Raw genomic sequence first — 17,582 nt, forward strand, 5'->3', positions numbered from 1 at the left:
AATGTCCGGTGAAAGCAGATATGCAGTTAGCTGACACTAATATACAGTCTTGGACACACATTACCCCGAATGCTCATCAGTAAAAACAGCTGAAATTCACTGCTCCGTTTTGCTTTGTTTAAAGCCGGTCATTTCACAGGGAAATGTCAGAGCGTCTCTCGTATTGTTACGTCGCCAACATTTCAAGAATAAAGTTCTATATGGGAGCTAACATGGCGACTCTAAAAACCTTGCCTAACTCATACATACATGCGTACATACATATAGAGGCCAGAGCCATATATGGGGTAGAGGCCAGAGCCATATATATGGCTCTGGCCTCTACCCCAAGATTTGCACCTCTAAATATGAACAGTTTTTCCCTCCACGGGGTCACCTCTGATCTTAGAAAATGGTACAGAATAGGTGAGAAACAAATGGTAGTGAAGTGTTCATGTTCTCTCAGACACCAAAAGACTAAAGGGAAAAGAAAATAAACCATTTTGGAGTCATTGGAACACAGTCAGGGTTCCATGAGTACCATGACTCACTGGTGCCTGTGGCTGTTGCCGTGGCGACCGGCTGGGCGATGTCTGGTGGTGGCTTGAGCCTCATGAGTTCCACCAGACTACTGCTCTTCATGGTGCTGCCGGTCCTCAACAGGTCCTTCAGCTGGATCTGACACAGAAGGAAATATACATGTTATTTCAAGGAAAGTTCTAACTCGAGTTTTCCCTCTTTTTGTTGCTATTTTGCAGATGGCAGCATTGGAACTGAAAGGCATCTTAGCCTTCATGACACCTACTAAAATCAGAGCATGCACACACACTTGTTTATTTCATATTTTCAGCTGCATTTTTGTACACAATGCCACTCCAAGGGTAAAAGTGCTTCCTTCACTGACCTGCTCTCTGTTGGAAGGAACCACTGTGGAGACTGGGGAGGGGAGAGCAGTGGAGTAGGTAAGTGTGGAAGAGGATCCCCGCAGGGCTGAGGGAGCTGAATGGACCACCTTAGTGACTGTGATGGTGTGTCTGGCCGTGCCTCCAGTTGAGGGCTTGGTCACAACAATTGTTCCCAGTGATGGCAACTGATTCAGTTGATTTAAGACAAATGTGGTAGTTGAGGGCTGAGGCTTGTGCTGGTGGAACAGTGAGGAGGGACAGGGAGGAAAGGTTGAGATGTTACCACACAGAAATTATAATGAAGTACAACACACTAGATATTCCAATTCATTATGCAACTGGGTAGGTTAACACAAGGCATATGTTTTTTACGAAATGTGTAGACTCAGCACAAATATTCTGTGTCCTTTTTAAGTGGAAACAAACAGGAGAAAACATTTTCAAACTGTTGACTGACTAGGTTTCTTGGTAAAAGCACACTGTAAATCATATTTTGTTGAAGAGTTCCTACCCTGATTGAGACTGCAGGTGTGAGTGGAGCCATTGCCTCCATCCCTGAGCCAACACCCAGGGCACTGATGGAGATGGACTGGAGGAGAGAAACACAACTCACATCAGCACCAGAGAACACTAAACATCTGAAGCAGCAGCACCCAGGCTGACTTTTTTTTTGTACAAGGAGCATGAAATATATTTGAGATTACAGGCCATTTTCTTTGTAGTAATGGCGCAAGTGTGACAGTCATGAATCTGCACTCAGTGTATTCTCCATGGCACTCAGGGACTGCAGTACAGTGAGGTAATCATTGCAAAAATGATCTGGGTGATTCTTTTTTTTTTTTTTTTTTACACAGCAAACTATTTAGGCGCATACACAAGTAAAACGATTTCACTGTGGAGCCCTGCCAAGGCTGTCCTTTAGTTATGTATTTATACAAATCAGAGGAGAGAATGCCACTACTGAGATGCTCGGAGGTCACTAAACTACCGAGATAACTATATTAGTTAAATGCTTTTCCATTCATTAAACTGAAAAGATGCAGAAGAGCTAGAAGCCACTTTGGACAATTGGGAAGATGCCTCCCTGTGTTTTACTTACCTGTGGGGTGGGAGAGGGAAGAGCAGCATCCTGAGGGTCAAAGTCGAACAGGTCGTTAGGGCAGATTCCGCTCTCGCTCAGGGCTGCCAAGAGCAAATCCTGTCCAGGATCCATCATCTGCAAAACAAATTGGTAAGTGAAATCAGCAGGGGCCGAATAGGAAAACACAATCTACTGTTAGCGATCTAACCAAAATTGTGTGTGTCTGTAATTAACTGTATTTTTCAACACTACTTCTGTTATGTCGTACCGTTAAATAAAAGCTAACACACCCTGATACAGCACACAATTTCACACCAACAAATACAAGCATAAGAGCTCAAAAATCATTAAAAACTACACAATGAAAAAAATACAAATAGTTTCGAGTTTTGAATCAACTGCTTTCATGTAAAATAAGTAGCAACAGATATTTCTAAAACATACAACAGGACCTAATGCACAGCTCCATGTGGCAGACATGTGACCACTGAGTGACTGTTTACCTTGGTAAGCTAACAGTTCATCCAATCATCAGACCAGATATTTTCACTCAGCTGTGCACTAATAAAGTATGATGTTGGTTGCTGCTGCTACTAGTAATTCAAATAAATAAAAACTTTCCACCCAGAGCAGATGATAGCAACAGAATGTTGACTGGCATGTGGCACCGGCCAGGAAGCGTCAAGGATGTTTAGAAATGTTCTACAGTGGGTCCCAACTCTTAAAACATATCGGTCAAGGCAGACTGCAAGAATATTCAGCAGTTACACACTTAAATACAAGGTGTACATCCAGGTGTGTGATATTGAGAATTTGTCTGGTTACAATGTGACCCGGACCCTGGCACGTGTTTGCACTTGACTTGCTCCCTACTCCGTAGTCTCAATTTCCTGGAGTGACGTCGTCGTTCACAAGACTAGCTAACAGTAGCTAGCTAATGTCAAATCTAACATGTTCTATATATGCTTGCTGTTTAGATCAGGCTAAGACATTTAGAAGATTCATGTGGCTTGTACACATACATAGCTAGGAAACCACACACCCTCTAAAGTCAATAGCACTGCAGTATATTAGCTAGCTAACGTTAGCTACTTGAAACTCACCTGACCATTAGCTAGCTAACGTTAACTTGGCTGAGCTGTCCACTGATTTGATAAATCAAGTTACTAACTATGGTATCAATTTACATCGATATGCAACTGTTTTGTGTGTGCAAAGCAACCTTACTATTCACGCGACAGCGGCGTAAACAAGTCCCATTCACCTTGGCATTTAAGCTAGTTAGCTTGCTGGATAACTTAACTATGTAGCTATGCCATTAGCTACTGCATTATAACGTTACTGAAACTGGCTAACCCCTACTGCCCGCTCTGAATTTTACTGCACTAAGAAAACAATGTACTAAAATACAACCCAAATAACACATTCGCTAACTAGCATCACTACCATTAGTAAGGTAATCATATCTACAGTAATAGTTAATGTTACAAAAGGAATTTCGCTAACGTTACTCTAGTTCGCTTTAAGTTAACTGGCTAGTTAGCTAATAGCGTACTAAGCCGTGTTGGTGTTATGCTCTGTCACGCCGTTAGCTAACAGCTAACGTTAACGTTGCCGCGTTAGTTGTTATGCGAAGAGGACAATAAAATACAATTTCAAGAAAAGAACATGTTACAGCCTCACTATAAACACTTCACCGTGATCCTGGGGAAATCACCAACCATTTACAAATATTTGTGCCAGGCAACAACACTCACTTGGCAGTCAACGGGTGTCCAGTTTATCGCGGCGGTTACAGGGGCTGTTACCCTCTTCGCTCCGCTGTTTTCTAACCACCTTTCGCCATCTTTACCAAACGACCAGAGTCGCGTATTGGTCACGTGACGTTTAGCCCGAGAGCTGGAATTTTCAGGCGCGAATTCCTAGCACTCCGTCGATAAAAAATGATATCTAAGTGGTCGCGGGGCGTCCGTTGGCGATCAGCAATCGATAAAGAAAAGAATGTTGACATTTCAAGCATAATTTTAAACCTTACAGATTCCAGAAACAGAGTGCTAAACCCTCGTCACGTGACCGCGTGAAGTCTTTGAAGGAAGTGACGTCCAGTCGACGTTTCCTCATTATGTAAAATATGTCATTGGGAACCCCCATTTTGGGAAGGTCAGGGTAAAACATTTGCTACGTTATTCGAGGTCTGTGTGACATGATTTCAAATCATAACGGCGTTAAGGTCTAATCCTTTGTGCTGCATGTTTATATATTGCACAAATCAATCAATCAGTAGTAACCCAATCTAAATCATAAAGAGACCCAAAAAGCAAACAGCAGCATAGAGGCAAGGAAAATCTCCCTGGAAAGTCGAAACCTTGAGAAGGACCACTTAGATGGTGACCTCCCCGGCTGCATTACTTCATGCTCTTAATAGCTTCAGTAATAAACAGAAAATATATATGATGTATAATAAAATAACATTTTACACAATCATTCAATGGTATACCGTGCAGTGTCAAAAATATTGTAAAAATAATACAGAGAAACGATGAGGAAGACATACATTTTTGCAAAATCATGAGGTCAAGATAAAAAGGCAGTGCGAAAAGTTTGTTGACAAAATATAAAACAGCCACAAACGAAACCTGACACACCAATATCAAAGTACAGAGACAGAGTTTAGACTGTTTTTCAATTTGTTGTTTACTCAGATTCTGTAAAATACTTATTTTCAGAAGGTAATTCTTTAATGAGGATGATGATAATGATTCATGTTGATTAATTAACTCCCCAAAACAATGTTAGACAGCGACGCCTGTTGGCTCTGCTTTAGAATTACCGTCCCTTTAAACGTTACATGGCTCCCTCCCTTGAATGAGTTACATTAAAACATGGCGGAGGGGAGGAACTGTGGAAACTGCCTGGGCTGAATAATTTCAAAGGAAAACATACAAAAGTGACCTTTGTGGAGACGGCGGAGAGTGTACGAAGGCAGCAGAGAGGTGGGATGACTGTTGTATGACGCTGGGGACATACGGGGAGACACGGCTTCTGGATATTGTTTTACTGCAACAGAAGAGTGGACCCGAAGCCTTTTTCGCATAAATACAAAAAAACAAAACAATCCAGAAATGAACGGGGTAAGTTGGCTGTAACAATTCGTCAAATGTGTACTTTGTTATTTTACAAAAAAATAGGTTACATTAATCTAGGAAAATAGGGGGGAGTGGATTGTTATTTCTATGCAAGTTAGGTATTTGTTTTTAACGTTACTTGATCAATGTCCAACATTGTTGTATGATGTTAGCTAGCATGGTTAGCTAGCTAACTATACGTTATTCTCCCTACTCCAGCTAACTACTCCTATCGGTTGAATAAGCGAATGGTCGAAATAAAAAGTTAGTCGCTTTTAGTGGGCGAGGCATTTGTAACTCAAATATACAGCCACGTTTGCATGTTCTCGAAAACAACATGTTTGTCACAAATAATGTGAATAAGCGAACGGTCGAGCTAACAACCAGGAGGCCCGTATGTTGTGCGGGTGTATTTAGTCATAGTTAGCCAAATTAGGTTGCTGGCTGGCGTCACTGCTAGTGTATTGACACAGGTCTCCTCTTTTTCATGAGACCAGGTCAGGTGACTGCCAGACATTACTCAACAGTTGTTATGGTCGAATGTCCTCGACATTAACCTTTTGGAAAATTAATTTCAACGTTATGTTATTTACATTGTTGACGTCTCCACACACAGCAACAGCAAATGATTGATTGTTTCCACCTCTTCCTTTGACAGGACATGGTACTAAACAGCCACTCCATCACTCTCCTGGGCCACAGCAAGTCCAAATCACCTGTCCGTGATGAGATGACCATCAAACTCATTCAGGAGGGAAAGTACGCTGGATGCTGCTCTATACAGAATGAAACACAGAGGCAAGCGGATGGTATGTAGTGTATTAATTGAACTACTGCAGTGCATGTCCTGTTCCTTCTATTTGCCTCTTTCCTGCAAGTACACATTCTGCCATCGGGTGGAGAGAAATGTTTGCAGTTTTTAATATGATATCTGAGTGAGAGTGACTAACAAAATCAATGGGGCCATGTGGGTGGAAATTTGACCATGATTAGGCATTGCATGCCGCCAGTTGCCCATACCTGGCCTAGATCAATGTCTATACACATTGATGTGGCTTAGTGAATACTGAGTAAAATGTGTGTTTACATGAAACGTTGAACATTGCTGCATGATTAGGTTGGCTTCACCATGGTCTCTATATCATCTATATCATATCATTGACTGCATCCTTATGTAATACATGTATCACTAGCCACTTTAACTATGCCATTTTGTTTACATACTCATCTCATATGTATATACTGTACTCGATACCATCTACTGTCTATCTACTGTCTATCTATCTTTCCTATGCTGCTCTGTACCATCACTCATTCATATATCCTTATGTACATATTCTTTATCCCCTTACACTGTGTATAAGACAGTAGTTTAGGAATTGTTAGTTAGATTACTTGTTGGTTATTACTGCATTGTCGGAACTAGAAGCACAAGCATTTCGCTACACTCGCATTAACATCTGCTAACCATGTGTATGTGACAAATAAAATTTGATTTGGTCCATCACTTCACCCCTCATTCAAAAATAACATTCTCATCACATCTGAGGCGCTGTGGGTTTAGTCTGTGGCATCTCGATAGTCTAAAGTTACTTATTCTTGTTAGCCCATTTTACATGAACTGTACAAAAGCAATGTGAATGAGATGAAGCCATTGACATGAATGCTGTTATATCCTCATCTGACTTTCTCTTTGCTTGCCCCACCCAGCAGCCAGGAGACTGAACTCTGAGGCGACATGCGTCCTGAAGCTGGCAGACATGGAAGAGAGCCACAGCCAGTGGCCCTGCAGGACAGATGAGAACCAGCATCAGTCCTCCCAGCAGCTTCTCCACTTCTCCCCAGTCTCCTGCCTCCGTTCCCCAGCTGATGTCTCCTCCCCTCCTGCCCCCAGTAACAACATCACCCACACCCTACTCACCAACAACACCGCTGCTCACCTCGCCAACCAGAGGAGGGACAACCGACGCAAGGCCAAAGGGAAGAAGTCAGCACTAAGAATGTAAGCTCTCACTGGATGTCACACACAATCACATTTTGTCGGGTGCTTTTATAGCTAAAAAACACTTATTACAATAGCTAGGGACTGTCAAATGCATGCACTAAACTGGAGCATGTGAATAATTATGTAAAAAGGGTGTATTATAATTGGAATTGGTGAACTGCAGAGTTTGTGCGTCTCCCATGTGCACATATTCTGAGTGAACTGAACTTGAGGTAGTGGTGGCTTTGTGAGAATTGTTATTTCAATCAAAATACTACTCATTACAGAGTAAGCCATAAAGCTTCATATGATGCCACATTTTTTTCCCCCTTTTGTTTCATCACAAAACCAGAGAGCAACCTCTGTCTGAAGTCCATAATGCATATTGCATGTAACAAACAGTTACATGGTCAAGCAAGTTAATGTTTCCTACATTTTCGGACCGCTAAACAGCTATAGACTTAGAACCAAAGAGTTACCGCAAGTCACAAAGCCGGAGCTGCCTCCACTAATTCCAGCACCATTTCAACATCAAATCACCTATGCTTACAGTGACAACTAAAAGATAGCAAAAACAATAGTCTAATCAATGTAAAATTGTGATATGATGTGGCTGTCCATGCTTCTGATTTCTGTGTGCGTGCATGTTTGTGCAAGTAGAAAAAACATGTTGACTCTCGCCAATGCCATCCTCCTCTTTCATGTTGACCAAACGGTCTATCACTCTGTCATACATTACACAATTGAAATTTGTGTTGTCGTAGGTAACCGGGCTAAAAATGCTTGCTCGCTAGCCTAACTTCCTTTCATGAGCAACGTTAGCTAGTTAACGTTAGCCTTCTATATCTAGCTACATATTGAACTTCTATTCTCTCAGGCCAGGGGTAGGGCTGTGGCGGTCACGAGATTTCATAAGCCGGTGATTGTCAAGCAAATAACTGTCAGTCTCGCGGTAATTGACAGTTAACATAAACACAACATTAGCATCTCCTGGCTTCCACACATAGCCTACAAGCCATTTTAAAAGTCTAATAAAGCCATGTAATATATCCTACACATCACAATAAACATTATTTATTTTAGACTGGACCAAAGAAGCATGATATGAAGAAAATGTAGTCTATTTCAGAAGAACATAATAGCATACTCTTGAGTTGTCCTGATCTGGCTTTGCCAAATGGCTGTGGGCTACACGAGTTCATTTAGCAGACAAGATTTGCATAAAATTCCGTGGCATTATTTTCTAATATGAATTAAACAAAGCTGAATAAAATATAAATCATTTCTCCAAACGATTTGAGTGAGTGTGCACATGTGGCTATTCTGTGAGCAGTTAACAAATAAATAGTTACTCATATGGTTCATTTTGAGTTATTACTATAACTTCAGTTGTTTTACAAAAGTTGGGCTGTATGTTTTGATGTTTGATACTTTGTAAGGCTGCATGATGAGACTTTTTTTCAAATCATCATCATTAGAGTATCTTGAAAGGCTTGAGCTCTGCTTTGTTTTTTTTGTGCAGGCTGTACACACCATCAGTCTCTCATTAACAATTTGACAAGCACTTGATAATGAATTTCACGGCGGCATAATGCACCTGAAATTAATCCAGGCCTTTTGCGGCCCGGAGTGCTGCGTTGTGCCCTTCTCTGTGAGTGTGCAGCGCCTCTTGCTCACATGGTGATAATTCACAAGTGATAGGCTAATATTGTCACCCATTAGACTATTCTTGATTTTATCTTGTCTTTAGTAAATACAGCGACGGCGGGTTTGTGCCATTAAGCAACGTTGTTTCCGGTGATGTCTGGTGAGGACCTGCCTTACAACAGGCCTACAAGCCCTCAGTCCAGCCTCTCTCAGCCTATTGCAGACAGTCTGAGCACTGGTGGAGGGATTGTGCGCTCCTGGTGTAACTCGTGCAGTTGTTGTTGGCATCCTGTACCTGTCCTGAAGGGGTTATGTTCAGATGTACTGATCCTGTGCAGGTGTCGTTACACGTGGTCTGCCACTGCTAGGATGATCAGCTGTCTGCCCTGTCTCCCTGTAGCGCTGTCTTAGGTGTCTCACAGTACGGACATTGCAATTTATTGCCCTGGCCACATCTGCAGTCCTCATGCCTCCTTGCAGCACGCCTAAGGAATGTTCACACAAATGAGCAGGGACCTTGGGCATCTTTCTTTTGTTGTTTTTCAGAGTCAGTAGAAAAGCCTCTTTAGTGTCCCAAGTTTTCATAACTGTGACCTTAAATGCCAACAGTCTGTAAGCTGTTAGTGTCTTAACGAACTTTCCACAGGTGCATGTTCATTAATTGTTTATGGTTCATTGAACAAGCATGGGAAACAGTGTTTAAACCCTTTACAATGAAGATCTGTGACGTTAATTTGTAAAAATCCAAATCTCTTTGAAAGACAGGGTCCTGAAAAGGGGCTTTTCTTTTTTTTTTTATATTTTAGTTAATACAATGTTTTAAAGTTCCTTGTAGACCGGCCATGTGTAGCCAATGCGATTTTAAAGGACATTTATTTTGATCATGTTATTTTCTACCTACAGGCTGCAATGATTTTAATTTGTTGACTTTATTGTAGGTTATTTTTACATAGAAGTATTATTATAATTATAAATGAAATTGTTCCACAAATGTGCATATGAAAATCATAACTGGCACGCAGATTGGTAGAAATAGTAAGATAAATTGGCACTCCAAATGGAAAAGGTTGCTGAACCCTGGTGTAGCCTATTACCTACCGGCAACTTCAGGAGCATAACAGCCTAATCTGCCAAGGCCAGCAGCAGCGGGGTGGAAGAGGGTCAGGAACATTTTATTTTCATTTTTGAAAAAAAAATAAAAAATTATCGTCCTGTTTAGGCGGTCTTGGTTTCTGGATCCCTCTTCAGTCATTTGTGTGTCTTAATTATTTAATCTGTGTGCTTAGCATCAAGCAAGCTCAGTAGCCTACATGTATAAAATACAGGTTTTTTTAAACGTCAATTTCTAAAGAACAGACCACTGTAGGTCGGGGACAGCTATATAATTGATGTACCACAAAGGGCTGCAATGTCTGTCTGTTGGACACTTTGATAAGAACATGGCTCATATGTGCCCGTATATGTAAAACATGGTGTTTGTTAATTAATGCTAGTTCATACATATTTTTTTTAACAGAGCAGTGAGCAGGAATTCCCAAAACCGCAAAGTAACCGACTACTATCCCATAAGGAGAAGCTCCAGGAAAAGCAAAGCGGAATTGAAGGTGAGCGCAAAGTGCATTTATTACCTTGTAATATTTAAAGCATTGACCACTTCCATGCTATTATATACCAAATATTTTGTGGTGTACTGTGCAGATTATTGAGAGATAAATGGACCTAGTGTGAAATGAGGGCCATGTGTGGAATGGGTGCAACTCAATATTATGAGGTTTTTCTAATGTTTGTTTTACCCAGTGTACATCCCCTGTCTGATTCCCAGTTCATCCAGTAGATCAGGGTTCCCCTCCCCCGGGGTGCACGTTTTGGGTTTTGCCCTAGCACTACACAGCTGGTTCAAATAATCAACTCAAATGGAAAAGCTTCGATTGTTTGATTCAGCTGTGTAGTGCTAGGGCAAAAGCCAAAACGTGCACCTGGGGGGGACACTTGAAACCAGTTGTGTTTGGGTAGTGATGGACTGTGCCAAAATTGCTGGGAGGGCTGCTCCCTGCATTATCCCACGCCCCCATGCACACACCATGTATATTTCTATGGGCTCAAGCACTGTTCATGACAAACTATTCACACCCTTGTTGGTGGAGAGAATTTTGCAAGTTTTAATGCTTACTTCCTGCAATTCTGTACATTTTTACATGTCTAATGTGTATTCATGTGATATTTGAGTGACAAATTACAACTATCTCTGGGCTAAAAAATAAATAAATAAACAATAGCTGACATGGGCTAGTTGATATGGACACTTGTTCTAATATAGAGCTGGGATGATAAACCAGAAATGACAGACACTGACATTGCATTCCTCTTACATGAGTGATTTTGCTACACAACGTTCCTGTAGATTTGTTCTAAAACCATTATTTGGTCGACAGTAATGGCCCATGCATTATGTTGATTCCTGCTTATGGAAGTGTCTGCCTGTCCCTGTTTTGCTGTCGGCTGCTGACTCAATCCCTCTCCCCACTGCACACGGAGGAGGGAGCGATGCGTTCTGAGAAGCACCGTTGCATAAAATACTATTGCGACGAAAATACATTTTCAAAGCAACTAATGTTTTAGTTACAGAGGAGAGTCACAGCGTTCTGTGAGTGTATATAATGTGTTTCTCACCACTTAATATTGGGTTCATGGCACCACTTTACAACTGGAGTAGGCTATGCAGTATGGGTTTTGAAGCGCCTACAGAGCCGAGTGGAGCGTGCCATTTTCACTTAATAGGCTTACATCTAGTGGCCTAGCACTGGACCGTTTTTGTAGGACGTTAGATTACATTTACTGGCTATCTATCAACAATATCATATTCAGAGTTAGCAATCTAGCTAAGTGTTTTGAGTTCCCACTTCCTCAAGTGGTAAATAATATAGCCTAAATGCCAATATGCACGAATTCTCTTAAGAGCCCAAAATGAATCTGATCGTATTTGGATAGGTTACACATCAAAATACAATCATGCATTTTTCCTATATATATTATCATAGGCTACCATCTTTCTTACTTGGCACTGGAAATAATTGTCGAGAGCCCTGCCACCATTTAATAAATAAATGTTTTGTTGTATGTTGTTATTGAGCAAAATAGTTAATTTATCACTGACATTTTGTCCATATCCCCCAGCTCTAGCACCTCCCAGAAAAAAAAAATATTTATCTGAAGTTATCGATTTATCATTGCACATTTTTACCCCTTCGATTTATGGATTTTTGTCCATATGGCCCAACTCTAGTACAGTAAATAAAAGTAGTGTAGTTCAGTGTTCAGAGAAGAGTACAGTATAAGAGCACACGAGTTAAGTACATTATACTGAACTATACTCTAATTTACTGTACTGCGCTCCACTTTGTTGTCCAAACTAGTGAAACATGGGCGTCTATGATTGGTTCAGATTTGGTTTGGACCAACCAAAATTGGTCTTGTTTGGTGATTTTGCATTTCTGTGTAGTACAGATCAGGGACCTATGATGAAATTCTGTTACCGGGTGTAAATCCACTTCACTTAATGCAGTTAAATAACCAAAATATGTTTTTCAAAGTTGAGGTGTCATGTCATAGCTGACACAATTATTTCTGTAGACATCTTTTGAATCTTAATTTGGAGCAGATATTTAATTGTTTTAAACTGAGGGAGATTTTTTACCTCAATTCTGTTACCAAACTTTGCATCTGCACAGTTCTTCTAGTAAATGTGTTTGTGAAATGTTCAGTGTAAATTGTTAAAAGTAGTCCTTGTACAGAGTTGTATGATTTTGTTCAACTTTTTTAAATCAATGGTTTTAGTTTGGCCATACATTTTAAGTGAAAAAATTGGTGGAATTGCCCCAATACAGTATGGAGAGCATAGAGATACTGTTAACTGGTTCTCTGGCTGACTGCTATTGCCTGAGCAGAGATTAGATGATGACTTTAAGGAATGAAGAATAATGGTCATCAAATAAATACTAAGTCATTTATTTCATATCAATAGAAAGAGGAAATAACTTTACCCAATGTGGACCTGACCAGTGTTCATTATTTTTGGAATTTCCATTTAAAAAGCTCAAATCATTTTAATGTCATTTCATAATGCATTTAAAGGTTTTCAAAAATATTATCGAACGGAAATAACCGACACTGAACCAACCTCCAAGCACTAATCGCTCAGCACTAGTAACTTTGCAGTTTAACTTTTTTTATTTAGAAAGGAGAAAGGTTCATAACATTTGAGATTGGCTATACTGCCATTGGCAACTGTGAATAAGGACTTGTGTTCCTTCAAATGTGGAGCCAAATTTTACATTTCTTATTACATGTCCTCTATGCTTGGATTCTCTTACAGTGTGAACAAAAGAAACACATCGACGATCTGATCATAAATGGGATCGAAGAAGGAATGGAGGTACACTCATTGATCACAGCGCTTAGCCAATCTGACTGAGGCCCTGTATTTGAAAACCTTGTTGCTATGTTCATACTGACGTATCATGAAATGCATCTCTCAGTTTTCAGAGAAATAGTGTGTGATACTAAGTTCATTTTATTATTTCAATAGACTATTATATTCCATGAGTGAAAATACAGTACATTTGGAAAATATTCAGACCAAATGGTTGTTACATTACAACAACAGTTATTCTAAAATTGATTAAATCATTGTTTTGCCTCAATCTACACACAATGCCACATAATGACAAAACAATTTTATTTTTATATTTTTTTTTGCATTAAATAAATTGCAGATGTATTCAGACCCTTTGCTATAAGACTCTAAATTGAGCTCAAGTGCATCTTGTTTCCATTGATCATCCTTGATGTTTCTACAACTTGATTTACCACAGTCCACCTGTGGTAAATTCAATTGATTGGACATGATTAGGAAAGGCACACACCTGTCTCTAAGGTCCCAAAGTTGACAGTGCAAAAGCCAAGCCATGAGGTTGAAGGAATTGTCTATAGAGCTCCGAGACAAGATTGTGTCGAGGCACAGATCTGGGGAAGGGTACCCCAAAATGTCTGCAATCGGGGGAGAAGGGCCTTGGTCAGGGAGATGATCAAGAACTTGATGGGCACTCTGACAGAGCTCAAGAGTTTCTCTGTATAGATAGGAGAACCTTCCAGAAGGACAACCATCTCTGCAGCACTCCACAAATCAGGCCTTGAGTAGAGTGGCCAGATGGAAGCCGCTCCTCAGTAAAAGGCCCATGAGAGCCCACTTGGAGTTTGCCAAAAGACGCCTAAAGGACTCCCAGACCATGAGAAACAAGATTCTCTGGTCTGACGAAACCAAGATTGAGCTTTTTGGCCTGAATGCCAAATGTCACGTCTGGAAGCGTGGTGTCAGCAGCATGCTGTGAGGTTTTTCAGTGGCAGGAACGGGGAGACTAGTCAGTATTGAGGGAATGATCAACAGAACAAAGTACAAAGAGATCCTTGATGAAAACCTACTCCAGAGCACCCAGGACCTCAGACTGGGGAGGAGGTTCACCTTCCAGCAGGACAACGACCCTAAGCACACAGCAAAGACAATGCGTGAGTGGTCTCTGAATGTCCTTGAGTTCCCAGCCAGAGCTGAGACTTGAATCTGATCGAAACATCTCTGGAGAGACTTGAAAATAGCTGTGCAGTGACACTCCCCATCCAACCTGACAGAGCTTAAGAGGATCTGCAGAGAAGAATAGGAGAAACTCCCCAAATACAGGTGTGCCAAGCTTGTAGCGTCATACCCAAGAAGACTCTAAGCTGTAATTGCTGCCTAAGGTGCTTCAACAAAGTACTGAGCAAAGGGTATGAATACCTATGTAAATGTGGTGATTTTAAGAACCTGTTTTTGCTTCGTCATTATGGGCTATTGTGTGTAGATTGAGGGGGGGGGCATTTGAATCCATTTTAGAATGTCTAACGTAACAAAAGTCGAGGGGTCTGAATACTTTCCTAATACGCTGTATATTTATTCCCCAAATGGTACAGGTGCAGCATATAGAGGGGAAGGGTCGAGGAGTGTTTGCCACCCAGTGTTTCGATAAGGGCCAGTATGTGGTGGAGTACCATGGCGACCTGCTGCAGGTCACTGATGCCAAAATGAGGGAGGCCGAGTATGCTCTTAACCCTGCCACCGGCTGCTACATGTACTACTTTCAGTATCTCTGCAAAACATACTGGTATGTCAAACCACTCTCTCTTATGTGTATGGCATCTCTGGTGTAGCCGCAAAACTATTTCAGCGTTCTCACTGTTGGCTGCTCACTAATGCAGTATTTGTTTTAAGTTTCATGATGTAATAACTTTTCAACCATAACAAACTGTTAGATTAACCTAATATCAGCGGCGGGGGGGTTTTCTCAACTGCATCTCCCTCTAGTGTGGACGCCACGAAAGAAACGGGTCGCATGGGTCGTCTGATCAACCACAGTAAGAACGGCAACTGTCAAACCAAACTCCATGACATCAACGGGATGCCTCACCTCATCCTGGTGGCATCGCGAGATGTCGATGAGGGCGAGGAGCTGCTCTACGACTACGGCGACCGCAGCAAAGCTTCCATCGCAGCCCACCCCTGGCTCAAACATTGATGGAGACATGATCCAGCTCAAAGAAAAGGGAAAATGCTAACAACACCTTGGTTTCTTAATAGATCGTTTTTTTAAATGTAAAAATTGCCTTAGCAACAGAATGTGTCATCACATTTTTTTCTTTTTTTTTGGAAAGGGAGGGGGTAGTTTGTGCTTAGTGGGGATGGAGTTTTTGAGGAGGGTGGGTTAGGTTACAGTGACTTAAACACACATTTAGATTGAGGTACACCTTCTAAATGTCTGGAGACATCAATACTTTTAATATATTTATCAGTCTATGAAACATGCTAGTTTTTTCCAGCACATTTCTTTTTGTATATTTTGTATTACCGGTAGACCAGTGCTTCCACGGCATGCAGGTTGTAGTTCAGTGTTCTGCATTTTTATACAAAGTTTTTCTTAATTGGTTGTATGGTAGTTAGTTGCTAAGCAATAATTATATTTATGGTACCAGAACCCTTTCTGGTTGATGCAGAAAACAGAACTATTAGATGCAAATTTACGAGCCGTCTTTAAAAGGTTCCAAAAACTGGAATAGGATTCCAACCATTGAAACTCACACTTTATTTGAAATGTCAACTTTATGCTATGTATAGTTGTTTTATGAACTTGAACAAATCTGTACCTCTAACACACAAAGCTGTCAATGTCCACAAACAAATGATCCATGAGGAAGTATTTAAATATGTATGCTGGGGTAGAGGCATCATTGAATAAACAGGTTTTATGCAAATTATACCCCAGCTTGCTTTTGTCATGACGTCGGACTCTTCTTTTTGCATTTAAACACCTTGCTGAGTTTGAGGACAATGGATTGATTTGTATAACTACTGTTCAGAGGGCATCGGATCCCCTCTAATATTTAATGTTGATTGCATGAGGTTGGCTTAGTGAGATGCATTTCCAAACGGAATGTTCTAAATTAAACATTTCCCACGCGGACTGTTTTTAGTGATGAAAAACAGTTCCATTGGAAGTGGCCATCCAAGAAGGCTCAAGGTCATTGGCCACAGATAAAATGACATCAAATCACACATCTACAGTAGCTTTAATTAGACTGATCATGACGACATACTTTCACAATTAAAAATCAAGTGAAAAATCTACTAGGCAAATCCTTTTTAATCATTGTCATAGGAAGAGACATGAGGAATTATAGATAACGTAGCAGTGCTCATCGGCCATTGGACATAGACATTACACAAATTGGAATTCGCTAATTCAGCAATGAGTTGTTTGGAAGGAGTCAGTGGCTAACTGCAAGCACTGCAAAATAATCGCTAGCCTACTTATTCAGTGGAGTGGGTGTGTGGTCCCATGTCTGGGTTTCCCAAGTTTAAAAAGTTAAACATTCAACATTGGCCATGCTGTCAATCCAGCATGACTTCTACCACGCTCAACACAACTGGAAACTCGGAACTGGAGATTCTGACTCTTGTGAGTTCAAGACCACTGGGAAATCTGGAAAAAAAATGCTCTGACTGGGAAAATACTTTTGAACGGTAATCCAACTCTGAATTGTAAATTGGGAACTTGGACCTGAAGATCACTGACATGGTTCGACCTTGTTTTTTTGTCAGTGTTCCCAGTTGTATTGAAAACACCATAAATCCAGAGAATTCCAGATTTTGATGACAAAAGGACTGCCGCGCCACCTTCCTGTTCAAGTAAGCACAGCACAAGGTGACTCCAAAAATGTATTGCATGCTGCGGCATAAATTATGTAATATGCCAGGGAGATATGTTACTGTAGCTAAGAAAGTAATACTAAGTGTATGTTGTGAAGTAAGCTGTTAGTAGCCCATGTGCCTCACCCTAATAATTTGTTCCCTTTTCCCCTCATAATTTTACCTACTGTTCTGACTTGGTGCACATGTAGCCTATAACCTGTTTTAGAGCAACGTAATCATTTAATATTTTAAGAGCGTCTTAGCTCGCTCATGAATGTCTTAATCGAAATCACGGAATGCGTCTTGTCCGCTCGTAGTCCCCTTATACCATAGTTTGTACATCTCAATTGTCAGTAGAAAACACGTTTGTTTAAGCAAGTCAGCCATATCAGGTATGTATTTTTAAAAGGCAGTAAAATGAGGCTGAATGAACTGTTTCGCTGCCAGACAAGGCTCCGCTGATAGCCAGGTGTAGCAGTGGTAAAGGTGTTGGGACAGTTTTATGTCGGCCCTAACAGTTTGTGGGCACCGTTATAGTGTAATTAATGTATTGTTTAGTGTTGTTTTTGGCATAACAACCCCCCCAAAA

At 40.8% G+C, this 17,582-nt stretch overlaps 2 protein-coding genes across 8 annotated transcripts in view; one reads left to right on the forward strand and one right to left on the reverse strand.

Moving 5' to 3' along the window:
• LOC135517708 (protein strawberry notch homolog 1-like) overlaps window positions 1-4,061 on the reverse strand; it is a 29,722-nt gene extending 25,661 nt beyond the window's left edge. For 4 of the 5 annotated variants that reach the window (XM_064942249.1, XM_064942248.1, XM_064942247.1 and 1 more), the window contains exons 1-5: window positions 3,723-4,061; window positions 1,984-2,100; window positions 1,396-1,473; window positions 884-1,120; window positions 531-657 (exon numbers count right to left, since the gene is read on the reverse strand). In XM_064942249.1, the coding sequence (XP_064798321.1) occupies window positions 531-657; window positions 884-1,120; window positions 1,396-1,473; window positions 1,984-2,100 (559 nt within the window). In that variant the 5' untranslated portion in view covers window positions 3,723-4,061. Of the gene's footprint in view, window positions 1-530; window positions 658-883; window positions 1,121-1,395; window positions 1,474-1,983; window positions 2,101-2,468; window positions 2,790-3,722 lie in introns of those variants that run through there. The other variant, XM_064942246.1, reaches the window with a different exon arrangement.
• A 758-nt stretch (window positions 4,062-4,819) lies between these two features.
• LOC135517710 (N-lysine methyltransferase KMT5A-A-like) lies at window positions 4,820-16,059 on the forward strand. Of its 3 annotated transcripts, none has more exons than XM_064942250.1 (7): window positions 4,820-5,096; window positions 5,749-5,899; window positions 6,801-7,092; window positions 10,238-10,325; window positions 13,094-13,153; window positions 14,722-14,912; window positions 15,077-16,059. In XM_064942250.1, the coding sequence occupies exons 1-7, from the start codon at window positions 5,088-5,090 to the stop codon at window positions 15,321-15,323; spliced, it is 1,038 nt and encodes a 345-aa protein (XP_064798322.1). In that variant the 5' UTR covers window positions 4,820-5,087; the 3' UTR covers window positions 15,324-16,059. The 3 variants fall into 3 exon arrangements, with proteins under 3 accessions (XP_064798322.1, XP_064798325.1, XP_064798323.1); XM_064942253.1 differs by having other exon boundaries at window positions 15,113-16,059; XM_064942251.1 differs by having other exon boundaries at window positions 6,804-7,092.
• Window positions 16,060-17,582: the final 1,523 nt, after the last annotated feature.

The sequence above is a fragment of the Oncorhynchus masou genome, chromosome 28, assembly GCF_036934945.1.
Source record: "Oncorhynchus masou masou isolate Uvic2021 chromosome 28, UVic_Omas_1.1, whole genome shotgun sequence".
Taxonomy (NCBI): Eukaryota; Metazoa; Chordata; class Actinopteri; order Salmoniformes; family Salmonidae; genus Oncorhynchus; species Oncorhynchus masou.